Here is a 16,306-nt window from a genome sequence, read left to right as displayed (position 1 = left end):
AGCAAGCAGTTCAAATCACAGTTAGATTATAAGAAAGCGCGGGGCAGAGCCTGCAGGGCCTCTCTAGTCAGCGGAGCAGCACATGAAAGGAATCGCTCCATAAAGGCTGGTAGGGAGGCTGTGGTGGGTCCAGGCTTGTTCTTCCAGGGCTACTGTTACTTCTGAAAGTTGGTTACGGTTTTAAATATATTTTTCTCCTCCTTCGCCCTCTCTTGCCTGTCTCCCCACCCCCTTTATCGTTTAAATAGAGAGCATCTCTGTCAGGGTGGAGAAAGGGACAATCCCTCTGTGTGTTTCCACATTTCACAAAGGGTCAGTGATAGTGGAGGTGTGAGCCGGCCCCGTGATTACTTCTGGAAACAACAGACTCAACAAGGGAAATGGTGTTTGGACAATAATTCACATATGTTAATGCTTAGCGCCATCAATGCCAGCTTTATTTTCTCCTTGATATACACAAAGCTGGCAGACAATTTTAACTGATGAGGTAATGTCATCTTTAATTTAAAGAGCCTTGAGCTGTCCACTCTAAGCAGTGATGTCATCCTGATGATTGTCTCCTGGGGTTTTCCATGGACATAAGTCATGGGTCCTGGCAGTTCTGTTAATGACTGTGTGGTCATCATGAAGATTTTCCCCACTTGATTTCTTTTAAATTGCCAAATACAGTTTATGTGACTGCCATATTTTAGCCTGGCCTGAAATGAATATATCCCAGGATTTTTAAAGCAAGCTAAGGTTTGAAATGAATGTGTTGCAATGGTTTCATGTGAATTCTAGGAAACAAAATAAGACAAATCAGGATTGTCAGTCTCCCTGGTGGCTTGGTAAATAAAACGAACAAAAGGCTGGGGTTGATTTGGTGTAGTGCTCGCTGCACAGGCATGAAGTCCTGAGCTTTGATCCCCAGCAGCTACACACAAAGCCAGGCGGCAGTACACATCTCTAAGTACACTGCCCAGCCAGTCCAGCCTAATCGGCCAACCTTGTTTCAAAAAATGAGGTGGAGAGCTCTTAAAGAAAGATAGTCAGTGTTGACCTCTGACCTCCACACCAACACATACTCCCCTGCACAAACACACACACACACACTCACACACACACACACGTGTTTAAAAAAGAAGGAAGACTAAAGCAAAACACTAAGAACTGTAAAACCCCAGACAAATGAAAACCTCCTCGTTCTTCTCCCCAACACCTTGTGTCTCCTGTTGCTGGTTTTCTGTCTTTTAAAGATCCCTGTATGCCAAGTGCACATTAACCAGGTGTGAACCCTTATCACTGGTCCCATCAGAATGATTATCAAGCCTGGGTTTTCCTTGATTTCACCGTTGTGTTTCTTTTCCCAACAATATCCCTTTAAGGATTCTGACTGGCGAGTATAAACAAAGTTACTTTCCAATTTTACATCCCCCCCCCCTTTTCTTGCAGACTTTAAATCATGCTTTGTGACATAAGTGTGGGCTTGGGGGGAGGGGGAGTAGTCTGTCTCAGCCACTGAATGTGGTTACAGAGAGGGTACTTTCTCAGAAGACTGGAGTAGGGCAGAATGGCGTTAAATAGTGAAGAATCTGTTTATTATTCCGTGGCCATATGTTTAGAAGGTCGCTCACAGAAATCAAAGTATTGTTCATGGGGCACTCTAGCCAAGGAGACATTCTGAATTCATAAGAGAACTTCGCAGTTTGAAAAGAATGCCCCGCATTATGCACAGGACACCCCTACCACAGACAAAGCCACACTACTTAATAATAGAGAATTGTGCTTCAGAGAGTTTGCTTTTTCTTGTTAATTGGTTACTTTAACTGACATTGTCTGCAAGTATAATGGACACCATTCTTCTTAATGGTTCTGTGCTGTTGATAATGTGCACAGGCAATGTGGTCCATTTTAATGATTGCATTTCACTCTGTGTTTCCTCCCTCTATGCTAAGCGGTGGTAAATGCAGATGGTGCATTTTTTCCCCTTGACAGACCATACCAGATGTTAGGTTTCTCCAATTTTGAAGTTGAAAAGATCTTTCTCTCCACCTCACCATACCTCCATTCTTATTTGCAAGGTATGACTACGTGGAAGTGATTGATGGAGAGAATGATAGCGGTCGCCTGTGGGGCAAGTTCTGTGGGAAGATCGCACCTTCTCCAGTGGTGTCTTCAGGGCCCTTCCTCTTCATCAAATTTGTCTCTGACTATGAGACGCATGGAGCAGGGTTTTCCATCCGTTATGAAATCTTCAAGAGAGGTAAGTAAGTTACATAAGAACAAGGATGGCTAGATGGCTCTTTAGTGTTGTTTGATTTCCTGAAAGATATGTGAAAAGAAATATGAAGGTCATGACTTCACCTTTTCATAAAGAATTGAATTTTTTTCTCTTAAAGAAATGTTGGAAAATATTTTCAATAAAGAAATCATACCTATTATATGGCACAAATATGTTTAAAATGGATCAAAAGTACTCAGAAATTAAAAAAATAATGGTGTCACCCCAATGTGTGTTGACTAATTCAATGCATCACATTGAATTCTCTGGAAAGTATTGATTCTCATCTTTTTCAGAAATAAGCTAAAATACTGCTGGAGTTTAATACATTTTCTCTCCTCCTCCATCTCCCTTTGGCCCTCTCCAAGATCTATAACCCAAGTGAGTCTCCAGCTTGCTATGTAGCTGAGAATGACCTTGAACCCTTGATAGTCCTGCCCCTCCTTCTAGGTAGAAGGATCACAAGTGTGTGGCACCATATACCAGGCTGGCCTCAAACTCACAGAGATCTGCCTGGTTCTGCCTCCAGAGTGCTGGGATTAAAGGCGTGTGCCACTGCCGCTGCCCGGCAGCTTGACTTCTTCTGTGTTAAGGGGAGTTAGTTAGTCCCTGTTACCTTAAATCTAGGGTTAGCATTTTCCTTTCATTCATCTGACAGTTCATAGGCTTCCAGTTTTTAGGGACTAAGGCCAGGACTTGGAAGAAGAGAAAGTTTACCATCTTACCAGCACTTTCAAAGATGTCTGCCCCCTGTCCCCAGAAAATGACTAGATGACTTCCCAATATGCAGTACTACCTAGAACAATGGTTCTCAACCTTCCTAATGCAACAACCCTTTAATACAAGTGACTCATGGCGTGGTGACCCCAACCATAAAATTATTTTCATTGCTATTTCATAACTGTAATTTTGCTACTGTTATTAATCATAATGTAGATATCTGTGTGTTTCCAATGGTCTTAGGCCACTCCTGTGCAAGGATTGTTTGACCCCAAGAGAGGTCAAGACCAACAGGTTGAGAACCACTGACCTAAAGACTTTCGCATAAGACCAAGCTGGAAATATTCCAGATCCAGTCTGGAACAGGTTAGCACATAAACACTGTGAGGTATCTGGAGACTACTGCAGATTCCTCTTGCATTGAATTTTGTTCCTGTTATTTACATTTTTAAGTCGGCCAGAATTTCTTGACAATCCACCAATAGTGGCTTACATTTGAAACACATGGTTCTGAAATACAGGAGAAAGTGCTTATTTAAGTAGAAAAAAATATCTAGTCACAACAGTGTCAAAAACCTAAAGAATTCCAGGTCAGCGATGGCTGAGCCATGGGAAGAAGAGCCACTGGGAGTTTGGGAAGCATCAGTATGACTTCTTTACGTTTCAAAGAGGCCTGCCTCATGTAGAAAGAACTTTCTGCATAATTTTATGTGAGCAGAGGGCTGGGCAAACAGTGAAGTGTTTCTTGAAGGCATGAAGACCTAAGGTGGAACCCTGGCAGACATATAAAAAGCAAGGTGTGGTGGTACGTGTCTGTAATCCTAGCACTGGGGACGTGGAGAAGTATGATCCCGGAACATGTTATCTAGCTGTTCTAGCCTACTTAATAAGCTAGGGAGAGACCTTATCTCAAAAAAAAAAAAAAAAAAAAAAAAAGAATAACACCTAAGATTGTGCCTACACATACATATGCCCTCTACATGCACATACACAGAAAGAGAGACAGAGACAGACAGAAATTAATATAAGCATACTTAGAGTATAACTGATAGTTTACAAACCACATCAGGATAAACCCATGATTACAGGGATCCAAGTGTTCTTGCATTGGAACTTGTATGACTTGTTATTCCTTGTTATTCCAAGGATATCACATGTCTACATTTGCCCACGTGTACATTCACATGGGCTTGAACTCTTGCCTAGGGTATCATCAAAGGCAATAGGTGTTAGAAAAGGAGTAAGAATAGACTTTCATTTTCAGTACTTCTAGAAGACCCAAAGCTAGTTGAGAGAGATGTGAGGGGGAGGAGGGGGAGGCAAAGGGATTAGGAGAGGTTGCTGACATGTGCAAAGTTCTTTATCCTCCTCCATCAGAACCCACAGTCCACAGCACTGTTAGTCTACCCTCTATTCCCTCCTGCGTCTGTTCTCATCAGTTTTCTATACTGACAATCACAAACTCCTTCCAGGTCCACTGCCATGAACCACCGAACAGGCCAAAATTGTGCACTTGCCAATGTAGCTTAATCCTATTTGACACCTCCCGGTGAGCTGTCAAGGCCCTGTCATTAGAACCCATCACTGGCCTCTTGCCTGGTGAGTTAAATTCAGTCCTGCTGGATGCTGGACAGGGCCTGGGCAGCCCTTGTCCTTGTCTACCTTCAACTGTCGCCTACTCCAATGGGCATCCGGCTCCAGGACAATGCTGTGGTCAAAGTGTGAACTTTATTTCTGCCACCGCCTAGTGGTGTGGTTGGTTGGCACATCAGTTTCCCAGGTCAGTGGAACACAGCATGGGCATGTGGAACCAGGTGGAATAGAAACCTGTCATTCTGGCCCCTGCCCACTGACATATCCTCAGTAAGCACTGTTATAGCAAGTACAGAGGAGCTGATTCCTTCAAGCCTCGGTGGTCTTCCAGGATGCGCCTGGCCTTTTAGGACACACCTGATTCCAATCTCTCTTCTCAGGACACATTCCTAGTTAACCTGACTTTTTCTGTGCACATGCCCAAGTTGTCCTCTATGCATACACTGTATACAGGACACAGAATGTCGGTGTGTACAAGCACACTGTATGCTCATATATTACATTTACCAATGTTTCTCTTAATATCTTCAAATTTCCTCATGTAAAATTTGCTTCATTTCCCAACACTGTTGCTTCTATTTGAGAAGTGCAGAAACCCACTTTTCCATTACTGCACATATATTCTGTATCAAAATATTCACAAAATACATGCATAAATATACATTATTCCTCAGAAGTCGTATAATGATACAGAACTCGTGGGTTACTGATCTTTTGAAAACTCAGCACTTCTTTCAGGGCTCAGCAACTTCAGAAGTTTCCAAAAAACATGTGGATTATACTGAGCATAGTTTAATGCAACCAGGAAATTAATTTTTTAGATGCTGGCTTTGAAGTTTTCAGGCAATGGGTTACAATTATGAGAATTTGCCATTCAAATCCCAAGAGCTGAGGACAGGACTGTTCTGCCTGGTAGCCTTAGCACCACTTTGCTTCTCCCCTGGTCACCCTAGACCACCCTGAATCTCTCCCCAAAACCCCTATTTTCCTTACATCTATTCGATCTGATGTTGGAACTTCGGGCCATTAGCCCAACATTCACCTAAAGAAACTTCTTTGGGACACCCATACCTCCAGCCGGTCACACTGCTTTTATCCTATCTATTGGCCTGGGCCACTGGCCCTACTGATGAAGGAGGTTGGGCAGTTTCTATGGACCTCAGTGTCAGGGGCTGAGTGCTGGTACTTGGTACAGACTATGTAATAAAAGTCTATATATTGAACAAGGCTCAGACAGGGATGTTACTCAGTTGGTTGAGTGCCTGCCTACCATGCAGGCACTCCTAGGTTCCACCCCAACACCAAATAAACTGGGCATGCTGGTACTCTCCTATAACTCCACTGCATGGTCAGTGCAGGCAGGGGTAGCAGAATCTCACCAACATCCTCAACTACCAGGAGTTTAAGGCGAAGCTCCTGGGAAATAGGGGACCCTATCTAACTTTAACCCAAGAAAACACCTTAGCTATTACAGTTGTCCATCCCCTTTATCATCAACATCCAGATGTGACATTTGTAGCCTCACTAGGTGCTTTTCATCTTCCAAGTCATAGCCAGAGATTGGCACACCTCAGGATTTGTGTTCACTAGCACTGCCCCCTTTGCAACTCCCACCCTCCCAGGCTGGCCTCACTTCTGCTCAGCCTTGGGAGCTCCTTTGAAGGTCCTGAGCCCTCTCCTGCCACTGTCCTGCCCTTTGGAGGAGACACTTTTTCAAGGGGGCAAACTTATATAACAGTGAAAAAGGAAAAATGTTAAAAACAATAACAAAAACAACCCTTTGAAGCCTGGGGATGTGGCTCAGTTGGTAGAGCTTGTGCATATAGCCCTCTTGAAAGATGAAGGCAAGAAGACAAGAAGGTCAATGTCATCCTCAGCTACAAAGCAAGTCCCAGGCCAGTCTGGGTTCCTTAAGGCCCTGTCTCCAAAAACCAAACCAAAACAAAAAAAGTTTATTTTTGGTATATAAGTAGAGAAAACAAGATATTATTATTTTTTTATATTCAAATCCAAAGCTTGAGGTCCATCTGAGAACAAGGAAGGCTCAGAGACCACCCGAGGCTCCACAGGGTGTCAGTGGCCAAGGCAGAAATGGAGCCCACATCTTCTGGCACTCAGCCCAGCTCTCTCCCACCACCCCTTGGGATTTCTCTGCTATACCAAGCCATACGCAGCCTGGGATCACTTCCAGTGATACATGGTATGGCCAGACACTGCGGAAATGTTGAAAATTGTGCAGTTCTGCAAGTGGAATCAATGCTCAGCCTACTTTTTTGTCTCATTGAACCATAATGTCATGTGTTCATGCTAACCTTTCTCAGGAGAAGATATTAGTACCTTCTTTAGAGCTCTCTGTGCACTTTGCCTTAGAAGACCTAACCAACGTGTTTCTTCCCCAGAGAGGAGGTTAAGGCATAAAGACACATTGCATCTTGGAAGTAAAATCCTTGATTGCCAATATCATATATAATATATTATATAGCATATACAATACACATATTTATTATATATTAACTGTTACTATAAATTAATATAACAATATATGATATATTGATATATAATTATGGTATTATGATAGATGTGTATGTATATATTTCATACATAACCTGTGAATCAGTGACTCAACTTGGCATTATCACTGTCATCTTAGAAGATTCAGAGCATTCAGAAATGAATGAAAACCTTTACTTAGAACTAACCTGTCAAAATATAAGAGGGCCAAGAGGTTTCAGCCATAATCAAATGGATTAACATGCAGAGGCCAAGCAGAGTAGTTTGAGCCCCTTGTAAGAAGGTTTGGGATACATTCTTCACAAGCCAGATCACCTTGGAAGGCCAGGTGTGTTAAGTCCAAGTAACAAGCCCTGTTCTCCTCCACTCCTGAAATGTGCTAACTCACAGGTTAGCCAACCAACTTTCCTCTCAGGAGCTGCCAGAGCCTCAGGTAGAAACTAGGCTTATTGACCATTAAAACCACCTGCTTTGAGTTGGGCAGTGGTGGTGCACGCCTTTAGTCCCAGCACTCGGGAGGCAGAGGCAGGCGGATCTCTGTGAGTTCAAGGCCAGCCTGGTCTACAAAGCGAGTTCCAGCAAAGGCGCAAAACTACACAGAGAAACCCTGTCTTGAAAAACCAAAACCAAAAAACAAACAAACAAACAAAAAAAACATCTGCTTTGATGTCTAAGAAGTTACTTGAGTCACTGGGCCCTTCAGAAGGCTACTCAGAATTCAGAACAGTGTCAGACCAGGCAGATGGCTCAGTCAGTGAAGTATTTGTCCTACAAGTATGAGGACTTGAGTTCGATCCCCAACACCCAAGTAAAATGTTGTTGTGATGGAACATGCTTGGGGAGGCAGATTCAGGTCATGGGTCAGCCAGACTAGCTAATCTGTGGACCCTAGGTGAGCTCCAGGTAAAAGTAAGAGGCCCTGTCTCAAAACATCCAGGTGGATAGCATCCTCTGGCCACTGCATGCATGCTCACAGACACGTGCACATGCACACCACGATGCAAGAAACAGTCTTGACTTGTCACCTTATTTCACCAACTCTTGGAATTCTTACATGGGCCTGTGAGTCACAGCCAGACAGGGAAGAGAAGATAACTTGCACATCCAGGCTGGAGAGATGACCCAGTGGTTAAGAGCACTTTTTGCTCTTGCAGAGGAATTGGGTTTGGTTCCTCGAATTGGTATGGTAGCTCACAACCATCCATAACTCTAATTCCAGGCTAATTCAACCTCTGTGGGCCCCAGGTACTCCTGTGGTATGTATATATGCAGGCAAATTACCCATACACATAAAAATAAAGTAAACAGATCTTTAAAAGGGAAGGGGTGTCCCATTTTCTCTGCTTTACTTAAGAGTGTCTACTTGAAGATCAGAACAATGATGGCCATAAGGGAAAGCTGGCTTTTCCACCACATAGACAACCCTGCCCTGTTTGGTACTAGATAGAGGCCATAGACTGAAATCTTGCTCATTCACATAGCTGCAAAGTCAGCCTGCAGTGTATGCCTACCTCCTCTTGTTTGGCAATCGCAAATCACCACAGTATGCAGAGTCTTGATAACCCTGAAGAGCTATTAAAATCACACATTGTAAATATGCACCTTCTATGCACATGCCTGGAAACAAGCACATTTAGGATGGTGTACTGCACCACAGCTGATTCTTGGGGGAAGGTTATAGTGTCAGTGTTGATATCAGGTGACGCCCAGCATCGGGGCTGTAATCACAGTTTATGGTGCCCTCGCTAACTGCCACACGTTGACACGCACCTGTGTCAACACCGCTCAGAGTGGGTCAAGTCACCCGGGGTCCATGTATGAATTCCCTTTCACATTCAGTTTGTCAAAGAGACAGAGGTCACATCTGGCAGAGTGACCGACTCACTGCCAGGGGAATCTGAAACCCAAACTCTCGGGGCTGAATCCTCTCCCTCGCCTCTGTAAATGTTCTATTTCACCAATAAACGGCTGTCAGCCTTGAGATTTAAAGATCTGAGCTTGAAGGGGCTGTAATTATTTCTCTAGGGCTCTGTCGAGATTTCTGCAGCTTACTTACTCATTGCTCTCACATGATTATATTGTCCCCCCTCCTTTTTTCTTTTTCTTTTCTTTTTTTTTGGGGGGGGGTGGCCTGGAACAGCAGATTCCTTTCAATGGCTCTACACAGATCAGTCACTACGATGAGCACAGTAAACCTTACCTGACTTAACACGTCAGTCGATGTTAGGGAATGGCTAAGCAGTGCCTGGCGAGGATGGCGAGGATGATGATGATGATGATGATGATGGTGATGGTGGACTTCTGGAAATCCTCTGCCTTCTCCCCTCACTATTTGTGCAGTTGAGAAATTTTCATGGTGCTCTTTCGTCTCTTGCTCACAGGTCCCGAATGTTCTCAGAACTATACAGCACCTAGTGGAGTGATAAAGTCCCCCGGGTTCCCTGAAAAATACCCCAACGGCTTGGAGTGTACCTACATCATCTTTGCACCGAAGATGTCTGAGATTATCCTGGAGTTTGAAAGTTTTGACCTGGAGCAAGACTCCAATCCTCCTGGAGGAATGTTCTGTCGTTACGACCGGCTGGAGATCTGGGATGGATTCCCTGAAGGTACCGTCTAAGAACAGATGGGAAATCCCTCAAAAAGGAGGAATATTTTATAAATGTCATAATGCACACATCTTTCTTAAAAACAGCCAATAATGACAAGGGGAAAGAAAATGAAACTGTGAAGGGCAGGGATGGCAGGATGATTAGAAAGGCCTTTCCAATGACATGTCCTAACTCCACTGTGTACATAGCCAGTGGAGACCATGAAAGATAGTTCAAAGTCCTCAGTGTTTTCTGTGACAGCCTGGGGAACAATGCATAGTTTGCCCAACCACCTTATTTCTGTTCATTAAAACATCATTTCCATCAAATCGCTCATTTTAGAAATAAGAGAGGGAGAGTGGAGCAGAATTAAGGGATGCAGAGGAAGGGATATCAGGAAGGAGAGGTGTAGCTAAAATTCTGAATGGGATGGTCAAGCCAGACCACAGTAAGACTGAACCATTTAAGCAGGGTTTGAAAGAGGTGGGGAAGTAGGCATGCAGAAATCTGTGAAATTTTCTGGAGAACTAGAAAGTGAAACAAAAATCCACATGAAGTGCAGGGCGTTTACCCACCAACCCCACAGTTCCCCAGAGTTTCCTTGAGTGTGAGCAGCAGGAAATATTAGATAGAAGGATTTATAGTGCGGAGATAAACAGATAGAAAATAAAGGACAGCCTCAAGAGAGCCTGGAACCTTTTCCAACAGGCCCGACTGTCTCTGCCCCAGGGTATTTATAGAGACGCCAAGGGGGTGGAGCAAAAGACCTCCCCTAGCACAGCCAAGTGCAGACCATCTCAGACACCTGCACTCAGGCCGGTGGTCCTAATTATCCTCTCTATGAGGACCTGCTGGGTAGAGAGCCACGAGGAACCTGAAAATGGGCTCCCACAATGATTCTAAGCAAAGGGGGCAGTATCAAGAACTTGTTGCAGCCACGTTGCTGATATTGCACCTAGCCCAATATCCTGCTAAGATTCCCTGGAGAATCTGCTTCGTGTATTTGAAAGGACTACTCCTAAGGGCTCAGTGGCTGGCAGCTGCAGATGTACAGCCACCATTACAATGCTAGGACAGTGTTCTTAAGCCAAATACTCTGTGAGAGGAGAGCAGGCAGACTATGAAGGCAACTGCTTATGGTATTTGAAGACGACATTGAAACTCTAGTCATTTTATCAGTAAACAGCGGAGACAAATATTAGTGTTAGAGGAGCCTTTCACTATCATTTAGTAAATGAGTGAGTTAACATTGGTTTGATCTGTTCTTTTTCTTTTACCTTATGAAGAAGGTTATAATGATCTTACAGGAACTCTTCATTAGATAATGAGATTTTCTCAAATATAGCGCCGATTGTTTTCCAAGCACTCAATCTGATAATTAGGAAAACAGCATCATAATAATGTGGTAACAATAGTCGGAATGTGTAATAATAGGTTTATTTGTTCACAACCCAAACTTGTGGCTATCCTTTCTAGAACTTTCATTTAAAGTGACATCTGAGGAGGAGGTCCCATCAACCAACTTATTTAGAAGACTTTTAGAAAAAGGCACATTGTTATTAGTGTCAAGGGTTTCTTAAAGTGGTAATTTTCTGGTTCTAGAAAATCACTGTGTTGAAACTAAGAACAATATAAGAATTACCAGCCTTATGCACCCGTGGTTTGAACTATGGCAAAGTTGACTCATTTCCAGAGAGCATGGCTTTGGAATATGAAGAAGTCATTATTTTGTTCTTGAGACAGGATTCTCACGTAGTGCAGGCTGGTCTCAAGCTTACAATGTAGCTGAGGATGACTTTAAAATCCTGATCCTCTCATCTCTATCTTCCCGGTACTAGGATTTCAGGCATTCCTGGTTTATGCCATGCTGGGGATTGAACTCATGGCTTCACACACACTAGACAAGCACTAAATCATCTGAGCCACTTCCCTAACACAAAAACTTTGCATATTTTTTCATAGTTACCTGGCCTCATCTAGTCAACACCAGCACAACTGTGTGGTTGTATCTTTCTCTTTTATAGAGAAAATGGAAACTGACCTGCCTGGCTCTTTGTCTATGGCACTAGAAACATTTTTGTTACTGTAGTTCAACACTCATAATCCCCATGCCAATAGACGTAGTCTCTGGCATCTTTTCCAGAAACAACATCCAAAAGGTGCAGGAGGCTTTTAGCCATCGCATGACTTTATGTTCCATCTTACCATAAACATCGAATGAAATGACTAAGTAATTGAAAGCTACCCATCAACACAATGGACTTTGAAGAAAAGCAGTCGACTCTGAAACTCTGAATTCAAGGCATGTGGGTTGTGAATCACACATCTCCACCTCTCACTCTCCAGAAGCTCACATAGAGTCCACGAGTTCTGAAGGGATTGGTGTAGAGTGCCAACCCTGCCCCTGCAAAGGAATACTGCATGAGTGTGGCCTGGACATGGAGCTGGAGAGTGAGGAGCTCACACTACCGGCGTGCCAGCTTTCTGCCTGAGCTGGGAAGAAAGGCCAGAACTAGGTTGTCACTGACATTGCAGAACTGATCGGCTGAGTCAGGAATGAGTTTCTTAAGAGCTAGATGAGTGCTGTTGTTTTTATTTACTTTTACATATAAAGTAGTCTAAAGATGTGGATAGTCTATGTGGGTAGAAATAGATGTGCCAATGTGCAAACTCTAAAGATTCTACCAATAGGCTTATTGATTTATGAAAAGTGAAGTGGTCTGTCTTCTAGGTCTGAGCCTATGAAATGGTTCCTTTCTGTTTTATTAATCTCTTACTAGACGTACCTGCTTTAGCCAGCATAGCAGTCTATGCCTGTAATCCCAGCACTTGGAGGGCTTGAGCAAGTTTACTATGAGTTCAAGGTTAATCTAGGCAACACAGCAAGTACCAGACCGTCTCAAAAGAGATTCTTTACATTTGATTGTTGCTTTTTTTCATATCAGAATGCAGAAGACCACATTATCTTCATTCTGAGGCAGGACTGTGATTATTGGAAAGAATAAAGGAGTGAGGTGCTGTTTTCTAAGGACAGACATACCGTCACCGGCACATCTAACTTGATGGGACTAGGGTCCTGCGGTTCAAAGCCTGTACATCCCCCTTCCTGAAGTCCTCAGTGATGCACTTTATGCATTAACTTCTGGGTTTGGTGATCATTTTCATCCATCTCTTTGGCCTTTGGGTCTACAATTACAGAAAGAAGAAACCCAGTAGCCCTCTCCGAATACAACACAAATGAGCACACACGTTGAGCATGAGAGCGCCTTGTCCTCCCGGCTCAGATCAATATTGCATTAGCTTGTGAAGCTGAGGTCCCCCTGTTGTTCACGAAAATTCAATACCTCTTTGTATTATTGTCGCCAGAGCCTTACACTCTCATATCTTGAAGGCTCCTAAGGAGACGTTCAGGGATCTGTCTAGGGGCAATGTTCTAAAAGACAGAAGGCAGATTTTCCCAGCATGCCTCCAACATTATAAACCAGTGAGTCATGGAGACTCTCTAAATTATGAGTCTGCATTAGACAAGTTCTCTTCTGTTTCCTCTTTCAAAGAGACTCCCCCTGCCACCCTCCCCAGAGGAATGGGTGACAGAGGAGGGGGAGGATGGCTGTCAGAGCTTCCACGGGCACTGCCGCTTCCCTCGCCAGCGTTGACTGGGAAGGTCAGGGGCTGTGGTGACTGAGGAACAACCCAAGGATTAAGACTGTAAAAGTTTGCCTACAAACTAAAGTAAAAGATTATGAAAACTACACTAACGGAATTTAAATGAGGGGAACTATGAGCAGAGGATGAATGAACATCAAGCCTCCCATTTATAACTGCAGTCCAAAATGGGATTCTTACGCAGGCAAGGGAAGAACTGAGTTGTTGGCTCCAGCAAGATGGTTTTTGTGCATACATTGTGGACAACCTGGAGCTCCTTGGCCAAGAAAAGAGGCGTTGAATTAGTGGCAGGGCCTCCCATCCCGAATGAAGAAAACCTGGCACAGAGCTAGCACTTGGAGAAGAAATCCAGGCCAAGTTTAAGCTGAAAAGAAGCGGAAACAATGAGGCTTCCATTTTCTGAGGCAAATGTAACAAAATTCTCTTTGCAACATTCAAAGCTATTGACCAGTGAGATGCTCTTTCCATGATCATTATCAGTCTCCCTCCAGGGAATCCCTTGTGTTTTCCTCATGATAAACCATATTACACCCCAGGTTCTCTCTTTTCCAGAGAGAGGGTGATGGCTGAAAGAAGAGTCTTTGAATTCAGTCTGGTTGATGACTTTGAACACATCAAGTAATTGGCTATCCAGAGTAATGCATGGTGGGATTAGAGCTGAGGCTTAGTGGGTAGAGGGCTTACCTAGGATACACAAAGGCCCAGATTTGTGTATACAGAAAGAGTATTGTGTCAAAGCTGGGCATTGAGCTCAGTTGGTAGATTTGCTTACTTCATCTAATGAAGCCCTGGGTTCTATCCCCACTTCATATGCCAGGCATAGTGGGACAAGCCTGTAATTCTAATGGCCGAAGCAGAAAGATCATAAGGTCAATGTCATTGTCAGTACACAGTGAGTTTGAGGCCACTCTAGGATATACATTAAACCTTTCTCAAAGACAAGAGAAATAAACTCAACTATGTGAACCACCTCAGTTTTGTGTGTGGTTTAAGAGGGTTGGTCAAACTCAAAACCTATCAGTCAAGGATCTACATACTCTAAAATACAAAGTGTTCAGATGGTCTCCCCATGAGAAAGTCAGTGGTTCCTGGGACCTTTGGGAAGAACAGCTCTTGTGGGGTTCACTTTTGCAATCATATTTGAATCACCTTACCCCCAAAGGCTGCCTTCAGCACCAGTTACATGCTTAGTCCTTGGACACCCATGTCCCTTTTGAAGACCTGTCCTTTTCACCCCAGGGAACAGGGGAAGTCTACCTGCTGGGATCCTTAAGTGGAGCTATAAGTCTTAGCTGAAGTGCAGAACTGTGGTTTTCTGGGGCTGGAAAATAATCAACAACAGACTGTCCTTCAAAATCCAAGCCATCTGGTATGTCTTTACCATATGTGAGATAAAAAGACTGGAGAGAAAGTGGCTGCCTTTCTGTCTTGTTGATCTGAGCAGATCAGTGGAGAGGTCCCTCAGCTACATGGGGCTTCTGCACTGAGTGACTCATTGCCAAGGTTGGGCTAAAACATTTCAGCAAAGGCACAACTACATGAGCCAAATCAGAATTTGACTTTAACACAAACTAGTCAGTGTTCTGGGCCATTCATGGCCTAGGGCAGACAGATCTCCTGCTGGGCACAAATGGTTGCTGTAGACTATTTCCACTAAACACAGTGTAGTGCAATCCCCATTCCTGGGTTTGGAAGAGTTAAAAACAATCAGAAATCAGAAAAACACATTATCCATTCATTTTGGTTGTAATTTATATATAAAACATCAGTGTTTGTAGTCTGTAAGTCTTGGATGGTTAGAATTATCTATTAGTTGGTGGACTCAGCCCTGAGGAGTGTTTTGTCAAAGCTTTTTGTCTGAGTGTGTGATGTGGGTAGCTCAGGATCCAGGGCTGCATAACGGAATGAGGAAGGAAATCTGGGTTGTGTGACCCTGGATGCTTCCTGGGACATTATGTCTCCTCCAGGTTCTCTACTGGGGAAAGGAGAAGTGATACATCCTGGACCTTGCCTAACTGGAGTCTTTCCCTGCTGAGCTGTAGAAACAGCTTGGACTGAATTTCATTCTTTGCAATTGAAAGATCTCTCTCTGTCTCTGTCTCTGTCTCTCTGTCTCTGTCTCTCTCTGTCTCTCTCTCTCTCTGGTGTATGTGTGTATGTGTACTTGTGTGGAGGCCAGAGGGAAACCTCAGGTCACCACTTTGCTTTTGTTTCATTTTGTTTTTACATGTATATGCCCTGTGTGTATATGTGTATAACATGTGTTCTCATATATGTCAGTGTGTATGTGTGTACTGGTACATGTGGAGGCCAGAGGCTGGCATTGGGTGTCTTCCTCTATTGCTCTCTACTCTATTTTCTGAGGCAGGAACTCTCATGGAATACAGAGACCACTCACCAACTTGTCATTGAGAGCTCTGCCTTGACCTACTGAGCTCTGGGCTTACAGCTGGGCTGCCATACCACACCCTCACTGTTTTGTACATAGATACTGGAGATTTGAACTCTGGTCTTTGTGGCATTGAGCCATCTCCCCAACCTGTTCCATTCCTGAGAACAACTGCGATGACTTGGGGGGGTGTGATTGCACCTGTGAATGCCTGTCTGCGCACCTTTCCAAACCCTCTGCACAGATTCATCCAGTATATGTGCACTATTCACCAGTTAACCAGGGACACTCACATTAGGCCACAAAGTCTTTGTGTTCTGCTGAGACCCGTGCTTATAAATGGTTATTTTTGCATCTCCTGTTGAAGAAAAGACAGTCTGACATTCAATGTGCCTCTCTTTTCCAGTTGGCCCTCACATTGGGCGCTACTGTGGGCAGAAAACACCTGGCCGAATCCGTTCCTCTTCGGGCATTCTATCCATGGTCTTCTACACCGACAGCGCAATTGCAAAGGAAGGTTTCTCAGCCAACTACAGTGTGCTGCAGAGCAGCATCTCTGAAGGTCAGTATGGATTC

At 43.8% G+C, this 16,306-nt stretch overlaps 1 protein-coding gene across 7 annotated transcripts in view; it reads left to right on the top strand.

The window, feature by feature from the left end:
* Positions 1-16,306, top strand: part of Nrp1 (neuropilin 1) — a 155,351-nt gene that overhangs the window by 62,943 nt on the left and 76,102 nt on the right. For all 7 annotated transcript variants that reach the window (XM_036187526.1, XM_036187527.1, XM_036187525.1 and 4 more), the window contains 3 exons: positions 2,061-2,242; positions 9,466-9,693; positions 16,137-16,292. In XM_036187526.1, the coding sequence (XP_036043419.1) occupies positions 2,061-2,242; positions 9,466-9,693; positions 16,137-16,292 (566 nt within the window). The remainder of the gene's footprint in view (positions 1-2,060; positions 2,243-9,465; positions 9,694-16,136; positions 16,293-16,306) is intronic.

This window comes from Onychomys torridus, chromosome 5 (genome assembly GCF_903995425.1).
Source record: "Onychomys torridus chromosome 5, mOncTor1.1, whole genome shotgun sequence".
Lineage (NCBI taxonomy): Eukaryota > Metazoa > Chordata > Mammalia > Rodentia > Cricetidae > Onychomys > Onychomys torridus.
Note: the sequence above shows the minus strand (reverse complement) of the source record. Positions and strands in the feature narration are given on the sequence as shown.